Genomic DNA, 13,142 nt, shown 5'->3' on the forward strand with positions numbered 1-13,142 from the left:
AAAAAAAAAAAAAAAAAAAAAAAAAAAAAAAAAAAAAAAAAAAAAGAGGAGACGAGATCGATGCATGATAACAAAAAGAAGTGCTACAACGGCCACGCTGGCCCTTTGCGGCAAGAACACCAGTCTTGGCACAGCCTTGCGGCATTGAACACCAAGAACCCGCTTGGCTATGAGTACCGTTAAGGGAAGGAGGTCAAAAAGGCTGAAAAAAGAAGAGATAAGCTGAAAGAGACAGATAAAAACAGGAAGATCTCCCGCAAACTGCATACATAAGTTCTTCGAGTGCACTAGGCAGGCAGTTATGACAGATCTCACACTACCCTCTCCCCACCACCACAAAGACGGAGGTTCTTGATGGTCCCGCATCGGATGGATCGGCGCTCCCGAGCCCGGCTGCACTCACCCGGTTTTGATCACAACCGTGGTTGAAACAGTGGCCTTCTCCGTGCCCTGCGAAACCGATACTTTGCCGTTCTAATCTCATACCGGGTCAACGTCGTTGCCCGATTCCGGGCCCCGCGGATAGTCCCGATCCCTACCCCAATCACACGCACCAAAGATCCATTGTCAGTGTTGCCAGCTTGTCCACCAGGCAGTCAAGATGCCTCCAACCTTCAGAAACACATGTCCCTGGGACACTTGTTTGAGGTCCTGGTCATCATCTGTCACTGTCGACATCCTCCAGCTGCATAACTTCAAATGCCCCATGTTTCAACAGCAGTAAACTTTTGACGATATTAGCATTGTTTATATGACCTCTTCCACCACACCTGCCGGCCCAAGTTTTATATGTAAGATGCCGGTGCAACATTGGCGTGAGGCCGTCGTTAAAATGGACATATATGACAAGTGAGAACATAGGAAATTAAAAAGAAAAGACAAGTGGCAAATGCAGAAGCATGATGATAAAGAAGGCAAGGTGATGATCACAGTGCCATTATCCCCTTCACTTTCATCTTTGCCACGTTTGAGCCAGAGCCCGCACCCCAGTTGCGCCCAAGGTTCCCTTTACCATTAAAGTGTATACCATCAGCCGTCCCAACCCGCACGCATCAAACGTCATTAAAAATGTTATTTTATCCGCGCCAATTTTTATATCTTGTCATGATGGCGATATGAGAGAAATTTGGCGCCTTCCAGGATTGGGACTGAGTTGAATAGCTCGTCACGGGATGTCTCTTGATATGCTGTCATGACCGATCCTGCCCCTTCAGGAAATCATTAAACCGCACGTTGGCAGTACGGCCTGATGTCTTGAAACGTCGCCTGGCTTCTGCCCCATGCTCATCCTCACCCGACGAGCAAGGTTTGCGTATAAAGCCAAGTTGTTAAGCTTCTTTGGTCTCTTGACGATCCTTCAGAGGGACCCTGACCGCCTACGCCTTGCGAGAGCGAGGGGTCGACGAACCGTTGGTCTTAGCACCAGTAGAGACACCGTTGGCGCCAGCCTTGGAGGGGGTACCAGAGCCCTCGGCGCCCATTAGGCTGTGGGGGTCGGGCAGGGGAGCCTGCGACATGCGGCGCAGTGACTTGCGAGCAGTCGGGGGCTTGCGCTCCTTCTTGTAGGTTGCAAGGTAGAACGAGATGAACAGAACCAGGTACGACGAGATGCTAGCAATGCCGGCGAACGCGGCAAACTCCTCGCCGGCGCACTCACCCGCGTTAGGCATCCAGGGCCAGTAGGTGGAGGTGAAGTACGTGTACGAGGCGAAGTAGATGAAGCCTGCCGGGATGACCGAGTTAGCATGTGCTCAATGTCAAGTTGGTGGAGCTGAATACCCCTTTTCTGGGCCCACCGATAATCCGCAGCCTCGGTAATAAACCTAGACAAGATGCGCCAAGAAATGACGGAAAGATTTTTTGACATACCCAGGTCGATAACGAACTGTGTGATTTGGAGACGGGTGATCCACTCCTTCCACCAGATCTTAATGCCACGAGCGCTCTGGAAGTAGTACCAGTACATGACAACGTGGACCATCAGGTTCAGTGTGATGACAGACCACTGGACGGCAGTCGAGCCGATCAGCTGGGTGTAGCAAAGGAAAGCGGTAGCGCCATGGTGGTAGCAGTGAAGGAACGCTATTGAGCCAGTTAGCTTGATGGTTGATCGACTGGGTTGGTTAACCCTAGTTTCGTTTAGTGTTTGTACATACTCAGGGGCTTCTTCTTGAGGAACAGGAAGACGGTGTCAAGAAGTTCCAGGTACTTGGTGAGGTAGTTAAGCTGTTTTGTTGAACACAAGCGTGTCAGTATCGTATTTCTGTACCAAAGGTTCGTCCCATGTGTTTCCCCATCATCCCAACAGAAGTAACGTACGTAGTACAGCACGATCAAGGGTTGAGTCCAACCACCCTGCTTGTCGCACACGGCGAAAAAGAGGCCACGCCTCGCGATGGTGGGGACAAGCTGCTCAATGAAGAGAGCCAGGAGAGCGCCGCTGATAAAAGTCAGGTAGAAGTTGTGGATCAGGAAAAGCGACCGGAGTTTGAAGGGCTCGCGGTTGCGCATCAACTCCCTGCCGCCGAAGATTATAATGTAGTAGATGACGATGAAGATACCCGTCTCCTTGAGGGTCGACATGGGCGTCTTGCCGACCTCGAAGTGGAAGTCATCAGCCGGGAAGCCAGCGACAGCCTCGAAGGCCTTGTTGAAGATGGGCCATAGGTGTACACCAAAGGGCCGATCGATAGTCGGCAAGGGGATCTTGTCTAGTATTGAGTCCGCCATTGTGTCCAATTGGGGATTTTTCGAACGTGCGCAATGCGTCGAGACCTATTCAAGATCTAATGTAACGTCCGCGAGGTGTGCGTTAGCAAGTGACACCCAAGGAGAATATATGTAGATGTGTCTGTCGGCAACAAAAGTATGCCGGACAACTGAAATCAAGACATACAGATTATTCCGTCTGAAAATTTTCCCCTTTTCTGTCAGGTAAAATGTCGTCAGAAAAGAGGCTGCACCCGAACTGTGGACTCGGAAAGATCGGATCGCAAATGCAATGCCACGACTGGACACAGGTGAGTGGATGCTGCGGACTAAGGTGACCGAGTCGCGTCGCAAGAAACAGTACGAAGAAAAAAAGTACGTTCCAAGAAAGTCTTAAAGGAGTGACAAGAAGCAATTGGCGACAACGAGAAAAAAAAAAAAAGTTAGTTGGCTGGTTAGCTGACCATCTATCAGGGCGAGAGAAAAGACAAGATCCTGAACAAACAAGTGAGCAGGAAGATGTGAAAAAAAAGGAGGACTCGGGCTTCTCGAGGTCGGGTTTAATGTTTAATGAAATGATAATGGCAATGGTAGGCCAAGGCAAATATTTCGTCAAGGTCTTACCGTTCAACCCCTGTAAGGTTGGTGAAAAGGGGCGGATACTCCAAATGAGAGAATGAATCCCCACCCTCAAATTATACAATAGAGGCCAACAAACCCAAACACAACCGGGATTCTGGGATTTTCCCATCATTTACTGCCATGTGATAATTTCTTATTCGTGCTTAGTATTTTTTTTCCTTCGCTCCACTATCTAATATTTGACAGAATCGACCCTGTTTGTACACCAGGAGAATCTGTCGTCATACTTCTTATTGGTTAGCAACGTTCTCGATGGTAAATTTTTTGAAGAAAATAGAGACATGTCCACGCTATGCAAGGGTTCGCGCGACGGTGCAGAAAGTCTCCATCATGACGTGGCTTCAATTCTAATGGAATTTGGAGAAACAGCACGTGACCGTTGGGCACGTCAATATTCGAAGCAGGTACCCAAAACAAGCCCAAAGGTACCGTACCTTACGGAAGTTGGAACGTGCGGGTGAACACCGGAAATCCAGCCAAGTTGATTGGCCGACTACAAATTTAAGGTGGAGCAAGCTTCTTCCAGGCAAACAGCTCCCAGAAAACTAGGTACCTATGGTAGCCTCAGGCAGCCAATCAAATCTGGGCCTGTTGAGACGCCGAAAGCTTCCAAGCATCACGAAAACATCGTTCGATCCGTAGTCCACCAAAAGTCATTAACCATCACAGCACGCCATCCTTTTGTATAGCTCGACCGACCACCGGAAGAAGCTCAATTGGCTTGTCAATTGATCCCTCCGGCCGCCGATCTCAGTTAAATAGTCTCTTGATTGAGAAAAAACTCCCATCCTCCCACAAACTTCCCAAACCATCAATAATGTCGGCATCACTTCTGCGAATTGCGGCCCGGGGCCCGGCTACCGCTTTCCTCCGCGCCCACGCTGTCGCCCGTCCTTCCATGGCTGCCCGCGCTGCCATCATCACCCCGGCTCTTTCTGCGGTCAACTCCAACAACAGCTTCAGCACCTCAGCTCGTCTGCGCGCCGGCCCCCATGCCGAGGAGACCTTTGAGGAGTTCAGTGCCAGGTACGATACGGGTCTCTATGTACCGACGGCAGACGTTCAAATGTTATCGCGGAAGGGATCGGGAGGTGTCGGGCCAGCTGCTATACTACTACTTGCGCCCTACAGGCAATTGAGAAGCGGCTTGGCTTGGCACCCTGCTGCCGATTATCATTTGCCCGAGCTCTACATCGTCGATGGCTCGGATGTCAGAGTCATAACCCCCCAATTGCTAACACAAACTACCTAAAACAGGTACGAGCAGGAGTTTGAGGCTGTCCAGGACGTTTTCGAGCTTCAGGTAAGCTTGCGTCTAGCTTCCTACCAGTTCGCCACCATCTGGAGCTGAACTGACTGTTAATGCTTTTGCTCTCTAGCGTAACCTGAACAACGCTTTCGCCTACGATCTCGTGCCCTCTCCCGAGGTTCTGAAGGCCGCCCTTAAGGCCGCCAGGAGAGTTAACGACTTCGCGACTGCCGTCCGTATCTTTGAGGGTTAGTTCTCTGCTTGCGATTATGAAGCCGATTGCACACGGGATTGCAGCATCGTCCCGTTGCCCGTACTATTTACTGACGTATGTTGGGTTGCATCAGGTATCAAGGCCAAGGTCGAGAACGACGGCCAGTACAAGCAGTACCTGGAGGAGCTCAAGCCCCTGAGGGAGGAGCTGGGCATCCCGCTCAAGGAGGACCTTTACCCTGAGGGCGAGGAGGCAACACACTAAGCCTTCCTACTGTTATATTAGGCGGTTCAACAGGATACTGATCTTAGACGTGGGAGGGGTGGGAGAGCTCGACCATGTGACTCTCCGTGTACAAGTGCACAGCAAAAGGCAGCGGAGCTAGACGTGCCGAGAAAAATAATTTGGGGGAAAGAGTCTTTGAGGTCTTTGTGCGATACCCCCAGGCAACAACCCTCGAACAAAAAAAAAAAAGAGACACATCGAGATCCCCACTGGCGCTTGTAGCAACATGTACATGTTCACACACACACAACTTTCTAGACATATTTCTTTAGATTCGGTTCTCGCCTTAGCGTCTCCTAAACATATCTCATATGCAGGCAGGCGATCATCTTGATGCTTCGTGACGCAAGGCTACCGATACGTTTCCCATTATTGATAATTATGTTGGTTAATGTTAAATCTAGGTCCCATGAAAGAAGGAAAAAAAAATAATAATAATAGGGATATGCAAAGTACAAAACCAGAGGTCAGATGATATTTGGAAATAATAATAATAATAATCATGAGCTGGTGGCCACAATCTGGTGACCGTCACCGAACTCGAAAACTGTAAAGATGTGCAAATATCTACCTAGAATATTACGGAAAGAATTTCATACCATTCGCAATCAACCACGCCGTATCTGATCAATCCGCGGATTCCCCTGGAACCCACTCATCATCCCGATGTCCCCAAACATGGCCGGGATGGGGCTCGTCCCCCTGCTACGGGCACCGGCAGCCCCGCCGTTGCCGTTGCCGCGCGGGCTCATGACGCCCAGCCGGGGGCTACGGGGTACGCTCTGACCCCTAGTCTCGCGTCTGCCCTTGAGCGTTCGAAGCTCGTCCCGCAGCTTCTCCAGCTCGCGCTCACGTTCGGCCAACGTCGCCTCGGCCTGGCGCCTGACGAAGTCGAAATCGATCCGCTCGTTGCTCGTCTGTATCTCGTGTATTCTGACGCGGTTCTCGCTGGCCTTTTGCGTGAGCACCGCCTTGTCGGCCGCGAGCGCGCGGTTTTCGTTTCCAAGCTCCGCCGCTCGGCTGCTGGCCTCTTGGTATGCATTGCGCGCATGCTCGAGGTCCTTGTCCTGCACTGTGAGCTTCTTTTCCAGCCCAACCAGTATCGTCTCGGCTTCTTGGAGCTTCTGCTGCAGTTGCCCGAGCTTGGCGAGATCCGGCACCTCCGACTTGGCCAGCGCCGTAGTCGCTTCGTGTAGCTGATCCCTGAGACCTGAGTTCTCCTCTTTCAAAGCCTCAATTGTGCTCTTAGCTGCCGCTGCTTCTGATTTTATCTTTTCCACCTGGGAAAAGGCCACGTCTCGGTCCTTTTCAAACTTGCCACGATCACCAACTGCTTCCATGTACCTTTTCTGGAACACGTTGAACGTCCTGATGTAGCCCTGGTGTTCCTTGTTCAGTGCGTCCAGCCTGTTGGCAAGCGCGGATGAAATTTTTGCCTTTTCTCTCAACTTCTCCTTCAAAGCCTCGTTCTCCCTGACTATAGCTTCGATGTGAGCCACGCTGATCTCGGCTACGGGTCCATTTGATATGGGCAGTTGCGACAGAACCGACTCGACTTCTTCGCTAAATTGCGGTCGCCGGCGAGAGTCTTCTAGCAAAGAGCCCGAGATACCCCTGGCGCGTTTGGCGCCGTCTCTTCGATCATCACCATCCTCCAATTCGCGTTTGCGACTCGCCGACCGTGATGGCTCAATCGGTTGCTCAAGACTGCTCGAAATCCTAGCGATGTTAGCAAGCTGGTCGGCCTGTGAGCTTTCGAAGACATCAAGAGCCGATTCAGGTATTATTTCCGGCCGCCATGCCCAGTTATAGCTTGGATCCTGGATAAGAGAGGCAAAGTTCTGCGCGATTTCGTGCGGGTGCCCCCGTGGACCGAGGAAAGGGGGGTTTATGAGATTGCTCCATATTTGCAAGGTGCTCAGAAATAGAGCATTTAGCCTTTCAATCGACTCCATTTTCCGGGTCATCACCACGTCGAGGTGTTCAACTGTATAGCTCGCCACCAGTGTCAACACCATCGGTCTCCTCTCACTACTCGAGACAATATATGGTGTCAAAAGCCCACTCGATCTGGAGGCTTCATCATATCCAATGACGACATTAGCGAAAGAGGGGTGCAAGGCCGGGCTTTGTTCTGTTGACGCAAGAATAACACTAAGTGGACCAGCATCTTCGTTCTGCGATTGCGAGTTCTCCGCTCGACGAAATTTGAATCCGTCATTCTTGAGGATGGCCTCCAAATAGTCGTATGCGCGACCAGGTCTAACAAGAATCAAGACCTGTAATGGCGCATCCCGAAGCGCATGCAGTAATTCATAAACAAACAGCATCTTGCTGTTCGTGCCGGTTGCGTGCCTCGTCATAGCCTCCCCCGAAAGATCGCCCACACCACCGTCGAAGCTAGGCAAGTCGCATACATCCAAGAGCCCAGCCAAGACCTTTCTGCATGCATCAACAGCTGCCGCATCGGGTTCCCTTGCATGCGACATAGCTGTCATCAGCTCAGTGATAGCATCTTTCTCGCTGGCAATCTTCCTCAAATACGCGGGGCGCATGTTGGCAGCCAGTGACAAGGTGACCAGATATTCGTTGTTATCCTCTTCTTCATCTTCTTCATCTTCTTCATTTGGGTCCTCATCTGATTCTGATGACTCGAGGGTATTTAAGGATCCGAGCACAGGTAATGTGAGAGGGTCTTGACCAGGTATTGACAGTAATGAAGTCTGAGCCATATCTGGGTTGGTAGATCCCATCAGTTCCGATGGGGAGATGGTTGATAATACAGGATCTGGCTGGCCCATTTGCTCTAAGTGCTGTAGTGCTGATTGCAGGCCAGGACCTTCGAAAGCATCGGGAGGCCGTGATTGAAACTCACGCAGCCCTGCCATGAGTTCATGGACAACCGACGATCCGTTATCCTGGCTGTTTGTATTATCTGGTATGGTATGCATTCCTGCCAGTAGGTTATCGACAGCAGAAGGCTCCTGGCTCTGCCTCGTGTCGTTGTTTGGACCTGATGCAGACATTTGGCTAAAGTCGCTCCCTGGTATCTGGGTGGCCCAGGCCGACGCGTTGGCGTCCACCATGTTTGAAAGGCAAGGATGTCTTGACAATTGAGCCTAGAAAGTCTGATCTGATGATGAAGCTATTGATTGATTGGCTTGCTTGCGTGCTGGAGATGTAGAAGGGATTATGTAACGTATGTCAAACACGTGATGTCAACGAGGCCAAAGCTGAAGGACAAGGAAGGGATTGGAACAAGTCTGTTATTGTTAAGTCGGTAAAAATTGTATTATTGTACAGGGGATTCTGGCTTCTGGTTGAAGAACCTTAATCCAAAGTTCTCCGTCGCTGGCTGTATCTGAAATATGGTTATCAGTCAATGGGGACAATTCAAAGACGGGCTACCTTATCCATCTTAGGTAGGCATTCAAAGTAATAAGGGACGGACAGGGACAATGGATGCTCATCACGTGGACGCGTGATTGGCGGCAAGTGGGGCTAGCCGTTTAAGTACCCGCCTTTTCCACCCGACTAGGTTTGTTTGCTCACGTTGGGGAGGTACGTACCTACCTTAGGTTGTACCTTTGGAACCATGCCATTGTTGTAGCCATCCACAGTTAACAAGGGTATGGCCGTACCTAACCCCAGTCTCAAAAAAAGGATACCATTTTTGATGCTGGCAATCACGGCTTAGAATTTCCAAGTGCACCGTTGATAAGCCGGTCAATGTGCCTCATAGCCTGCAAGAAAACTTTCACCACTTCCTAGGCGGCACGTCCGTCCAAGGAAACTCGGTAAGTTGCCTCGCATGCCGGGTTGTTTTTTCCCGCATGTATTAGCTGCGTGAACTTTCTCAGCTGACCGACCTCTTCCGGCAGTGACGAACAACGACAAAAACTGTGGCGTGCCCCGCTCCTCCTACAACTTGCCGACTTTGATTTTGTTTGTCGACCACGTCTTTCACCCGATCATATTTATTTTCTTTCGCATGCGTTATTTGCTCTGCCCGGACCTTGACGCAGCCCCGAAAGAGCATCTGCGCTCTCTCGACCACAAGGTTGCCTTCTCGAACGACGGTTCGCACGGCATCAACTCCTGCCAGAACATCTCACCCCCGACTTGGAGATCGTGCGGTTCTACGCCAGCTCTGCTTTCGAGATAGGCCAGAGCCACGAACTCTTATTGGGCCTCCACGTCAAATCAACACGTGCCGTTGGAAACACGTTCGATGTCTTCATACTTTTGGTGAAAGGATTGTGGCCGATCAGCGGCAGCACCAACCAGCCCTGCGGCGGGACTTCCTCGCCAAACATGGGCTTTTCGGCTCGGGTCAGTACTGTTCTGGGTATCTGGATGAGATCCGAGAAAGCTGACCCAAAACAGGTTGGGGGCTTCAAGCCACATGACAAAATCACGCCGGCATCCAACCCAACCGCGACGAGCAGTCTTCCAAGCCAAGCCCAAGAGCGAACTAGGCCATCGTCCACAAACGACACAACATATAACAATGCTTCATTTGTATTGAAATCCGAAGGCAGCCAGGCGAGCGCCACAGAGCTCGACTGCGACAGCTTGCCTGGGGGTGGAGGAAATCGTCGTTCGTCACAAAAGCACGACAAGAATGTCGCCGAATATCGTAATACTGTGAAACAGGCAGGATTCAAGTCTGGTAACGGACGGAATCGCAGACCAGCGAGACCAGTAGGAGAGCTTATGGGCAATATCAAGCGGAAAAGCCATCTTATATCCCAGGGCCAGACTGTCAAAGAATTGGCACATGATCGGATAAACGATGACGACGAGCTGGCCGGGGACGACAGCGATATCTGCCAGTATCGACGCAAGCGCAACTCGGCTCCAGTGGATCTTACTAAGGATGACTCGCCTAAGCGAAACAAATCACAGAACAACCCGATTCGACCAATGATCCTCGACTTTTCTATTACCATTTCTGATGAAGCTCAGAGCAAACGAGTAAGGAACGATGAGGAGGACGAGTTGAATGATCAAAAGTCGCAAAGACCAAGCAAAAAGGCTCGGGTACAACAAAAGAACCCCACCACTCATCCGAGGCAAGATGTCGTTTCCAGGGCTGATATCAAGCCGACCAAGTTCAGCTCATCCCGTGCTGTCGATAAGAAGCTGCCTTCACTCAGTCCTCTTAATCTAATGCAAGCGTTCCGTGGACCACATTATTTTTGCTCAGATAGACAGATCCTCAAGTTGGAGACCGGTGCCTCGGGACCCGTATTCAATGCCTACCAACAAGATGGTACGGAACAGTCAACCCATTCCGACTGGCTAGCAGTCATCGTCGCGCAGCTTCACAAGGTCCTTTGGAACACCCGCAGTTCTCAAATTGCTTTGGAACTCCGGGGAGGGACTAGTTCTGGCGGGAAAGCACTGGCTCCAAGGCTTTTTCTTGAGTTCTCAAGCTATGCTGACATCGAAAGGCTCTTGGGCTGGTTAAGGGAGCAAAAAGGGAGCAAAACCGATGTCAAGTTCGAGGAGAGCGATCTAGATTCTCTCAAGAAGATATTCGACCACCAGCGTCATGAAATCAAAGCCGCAAAGGACCAGAAGATGCAACGGAAGCCCACTGATGCAGAAGATGTTCAGCTGCTAGAACACAACCAAAAGCTACGCAGGGTTGCGAATGGGGAGGAATCTAGGGGTCAAACCGATCGTCTACCACAAGCCCATCGTCGACCAAAACTGATAGATGGGCTCATAGCCCAGAAAAAGCCGGATGTGATCGAATCAGAAAACGAAAAGCGCTCAAAAGGGACCGCTGCGCAACCAAATCAGAGGTCCCTTCGATCAAGGCAAACTTCCAAGAACACTTTTGACCTGACCCAGAGCTTTGAACCCACTTCCCGAAGTCCATCACCAAAACCAAAACCCAAGTTGTGGACTCAGGAGAATCCTGGCTGGGACAAGGAGTGGCGTGTCGACTTGTCCCAATTTCGGACAACGATTCACAAGGGCGACATCGGGCGTCTTGAGGAAGGCGAGCTGCTGAACGACAGCATCATTAGTTTTTATCTGCAGTATCTGCACGAAGCCGTGCGGAACAAGGATGCTGAAATAGCCAAGCGTTTTTACTTCCAAAGCTCTTTCTTTTGGGACCGACTTAAATCGACACCTAACAAGAAAGGTATCAATTATGAAAAAGTCAAAAGCTGGACTAACAGGGTGGATCTGTTCTCCTACGACTATATAGTCGTGCCTGTGAATGAGAATTCCCACTGGTACGTGGCAGTTATCTGTAACCCTGGAAAGTTACTGCCGACGGACGAGAAATGTCAGGACGCATCTCCGCTTAATGATCATCAACGCGAGCCTCGCGCTTCTGCAGACGTGGCTGGCGTTTCCGAATCAGGTCACATCGCGCAAGAGGTGTCTGGCAGTTCGCCTGAGGTGGTGCCAGTCAAGGCATCTTCCCACTTGTCCCCTGGGACCGATATGTCCAACAATCTAGGACGGTTGTCGCTAGGAAAACCACTCCAGAGCACATTAGACGGCACGATAGCAATCTCGATCGATGATGACGAAGAGGGGGGCCCGTCATCCACTCTACAGGTATCTGCGCCAAGGGATGCCGAGGATGATGACATCTGCCTGATTACGAGCGACTTGGAGCCTCAGCGCAAGCCCAACAAAACAATTGGCAAAAGTTCCGATGTCAAGGACAGAGACACAGTTAACGGATCTCTCAAGAGCAAGGACTCTCCCATAATCACTGGGAAAGACCCGTGCATCATCACGTTCGATTCGTTGGGAAGTTCCCACTCTCCAGTCTGTACGGCACTGAAAAAGTACTTGGAGCACGAAGCCAAGCACAGGAAGGGTCTGGAAATAGAGATGCCCAACATGGGCCGGACTGCCAAGAACATCCCACTCCAAGACAACTACTGGGATTGTGGCGTGTTCCTGATGTCTTATGTTGAGGCACTGATGCGGGACCCTGAAGCTTTCATTCGAAAGGTTCTACCAAGAAAGGCTGGAGCCGCCGATGAGGGATTGGCTTGCACTGTAGATGCAGCGGCAATGCGGAAGTTGATACGAACCACCATACTGAAGCAGCAAATTATTTATCAGAAGAAAGTGGAGGACGAGGCCGAAGCCAAGAGACTGCGAAAGCTGCGAAAGGCACAGGGATCTGCGTCGGCAGGGATTAGCAGTCCACCTGCGCCTCCTTTATCATCTCAGGTAACAACACCAAGCAGTCCGGCGCCTATGCCTTCCTCGCTCCCGAGGCAGAGCGAGAAGCCTTTGCCGTCGATAGAGAGCCCATCAGCATCATCGAGGGTGGATGAGTCTTCTGCGAGATAGCAACTCCCAGATAAGACCGTCGCGTCCGAGGTGATGCCACGTACCAAGCCTAGACGTGACAGCACACCTTTCATGGATCTGATACCAGACAGCTCATCTTCGTCTCAGGCATTCTATGAGGCTATGCAGACAGCTACCTCCGGGCTTCCTCAGCGTTCGCCCAGTCAAAGCAGCTCGCAGCCATTACCAACACTAGTCGCTTCACCTTCCACGCATCGCCTAGGAGGGTTCAGGTCACTGCCGTCCTCGCCAATGTCGGGCCGAGATCCTCCACCATCTTGGAAGGTTCTGCCGCAATCTGGAGCTGCAATATCGCTGTCACCTGGCAAGGGTCTTTGCAACACTCATAGAACAAAGCCGAGGGCATCATACAAGCGTATGATTTCAGTACCAAATACTACGTCCCAAGGTTCGGGTTTGAAGTTGAAAAGTCTACGCAGCTCCAGCAACACAATGGAAGAGTCAAAGGGAGGAACTAAATTTCACAGCCTGTCAAGCTTCATTTCACGAAACTGGTGATATTAGTCATCGATATCCCTCTTGATGCATCTAGTTTTGCGAACGGGATGATTGTCCAGGATCAGGATTCATTAAACCTAGAGTACACATGTCTTTTCTTGTTCTGGAAGTAATTTCCAGGAGGAACCCAATGTTTTGAGGTACCATAAATCTGCATCAACTTTCAAAGTTAGCATCAGACGGAGT

At 50.8% G+C, this 13,142-nt stretch overlaps 4 protein-coding genes across 4 annotated transcripts; 2 read left to right on the plus strand and 2 right to left on the minus strand.

The window, feature by feature from the left end:
• Positions 1–678: 678 nt before the first annotated feature.
• On the minus strand, positions 679–3,391 carry PgNI_07708 (uncharacterized protein). The gene is made up of 5 exons (XM_031127718.1): positions 2,897–3,391; positions 2,320–2,786; positions 2,157–2,226; positions 1,870–2,082; positions 679–1,723 (listed from the first exon to the last, which is right to left on the minus strand). Exons 2-5 carry the CDS (start codon positions 2,728–2,730, stop codon positions 1,377–1,379), a joined length of 1,041 nt encoding a protein of 346 aa, XP_030981350.1. The 5' UTR covers positions 2,731–2,786; positions 2,897–3,391; the 3' UTR covers positions 679–1,376.
• A 591-nt stretch (positions 3,392–3,982) lies between these two features.
• PgNI_07709 (uncharacterized protein) lies at positions 3,983–5,591 on the plus strand. Its single transcript, XM_031127719.1, has 4 exons — positions 3,983–4,377; positions 4,609–4,654; positions 4,731–4,848; positions 4,948–5,591. The coding sequence occupies exons 1-4, from the start codon at positions 4,169–4,171 to the stop codon at positions 5,076–5,078; spliced, it is 504 nt and encodes a 167-aa protein (XP_030981349.1). The 5' UTR covers positions 3,983–4,168; the 3' UTR covers positions 5,079–5,591.
• Positions 5,592–5,707: 116 nt separating this feature from the next.
• On the minus strand, positions 5,708–8,185 carry PgNI_07710 (uncharacterized protein; the record flags this gene model as incomplete). Its single annotated transcript, XM_031127720.1, has 1 exon — positions 5,708–8,185. The coding sequence occupies one exon, from the start codon at positions 8,183–8,185 to the stop codon at positions 5,708–5,710; it is 2,478 nt and encodes an 825-aa protein (XP_030980690.1).
• Positions 8,186–8,871: 686 nt separating this feature from the next.
• PgNI_07711 (uncharacterized protein) lies at positions 8,872–12,677 on the plus strand (the record flags this gene model as incomplete). The annotated part of the gene is made up of 4 exons (XM_031127721.1): positions 8,872–8,896; positions 8,981–9,178; positions 9,205–9,431; positions 9,486–12,677. Coding segments are annotated over 4 exons (3,402 nt in total), but the record flags the coding sequence as incomplete, so codon positions are not given.
• Between the last annotated feature and the right edge of the window lie 465 nt (positions 12,678–13,142).

This window comes from Pyricularia grisea (assembly GCF_004355905.1).
Source record: "Pyricularia grisea strain NI907 chromosome Unknown Pyricularia_grisea_NI907_Scaffold_4, whole genome shotgun sequence".
NCBI lineage: Eukaryota > Fungi > Ascomycota > Sordariomycetes > Magnaporthales > Pyriculariaceae > Pyricularia > Pyricularia grisea.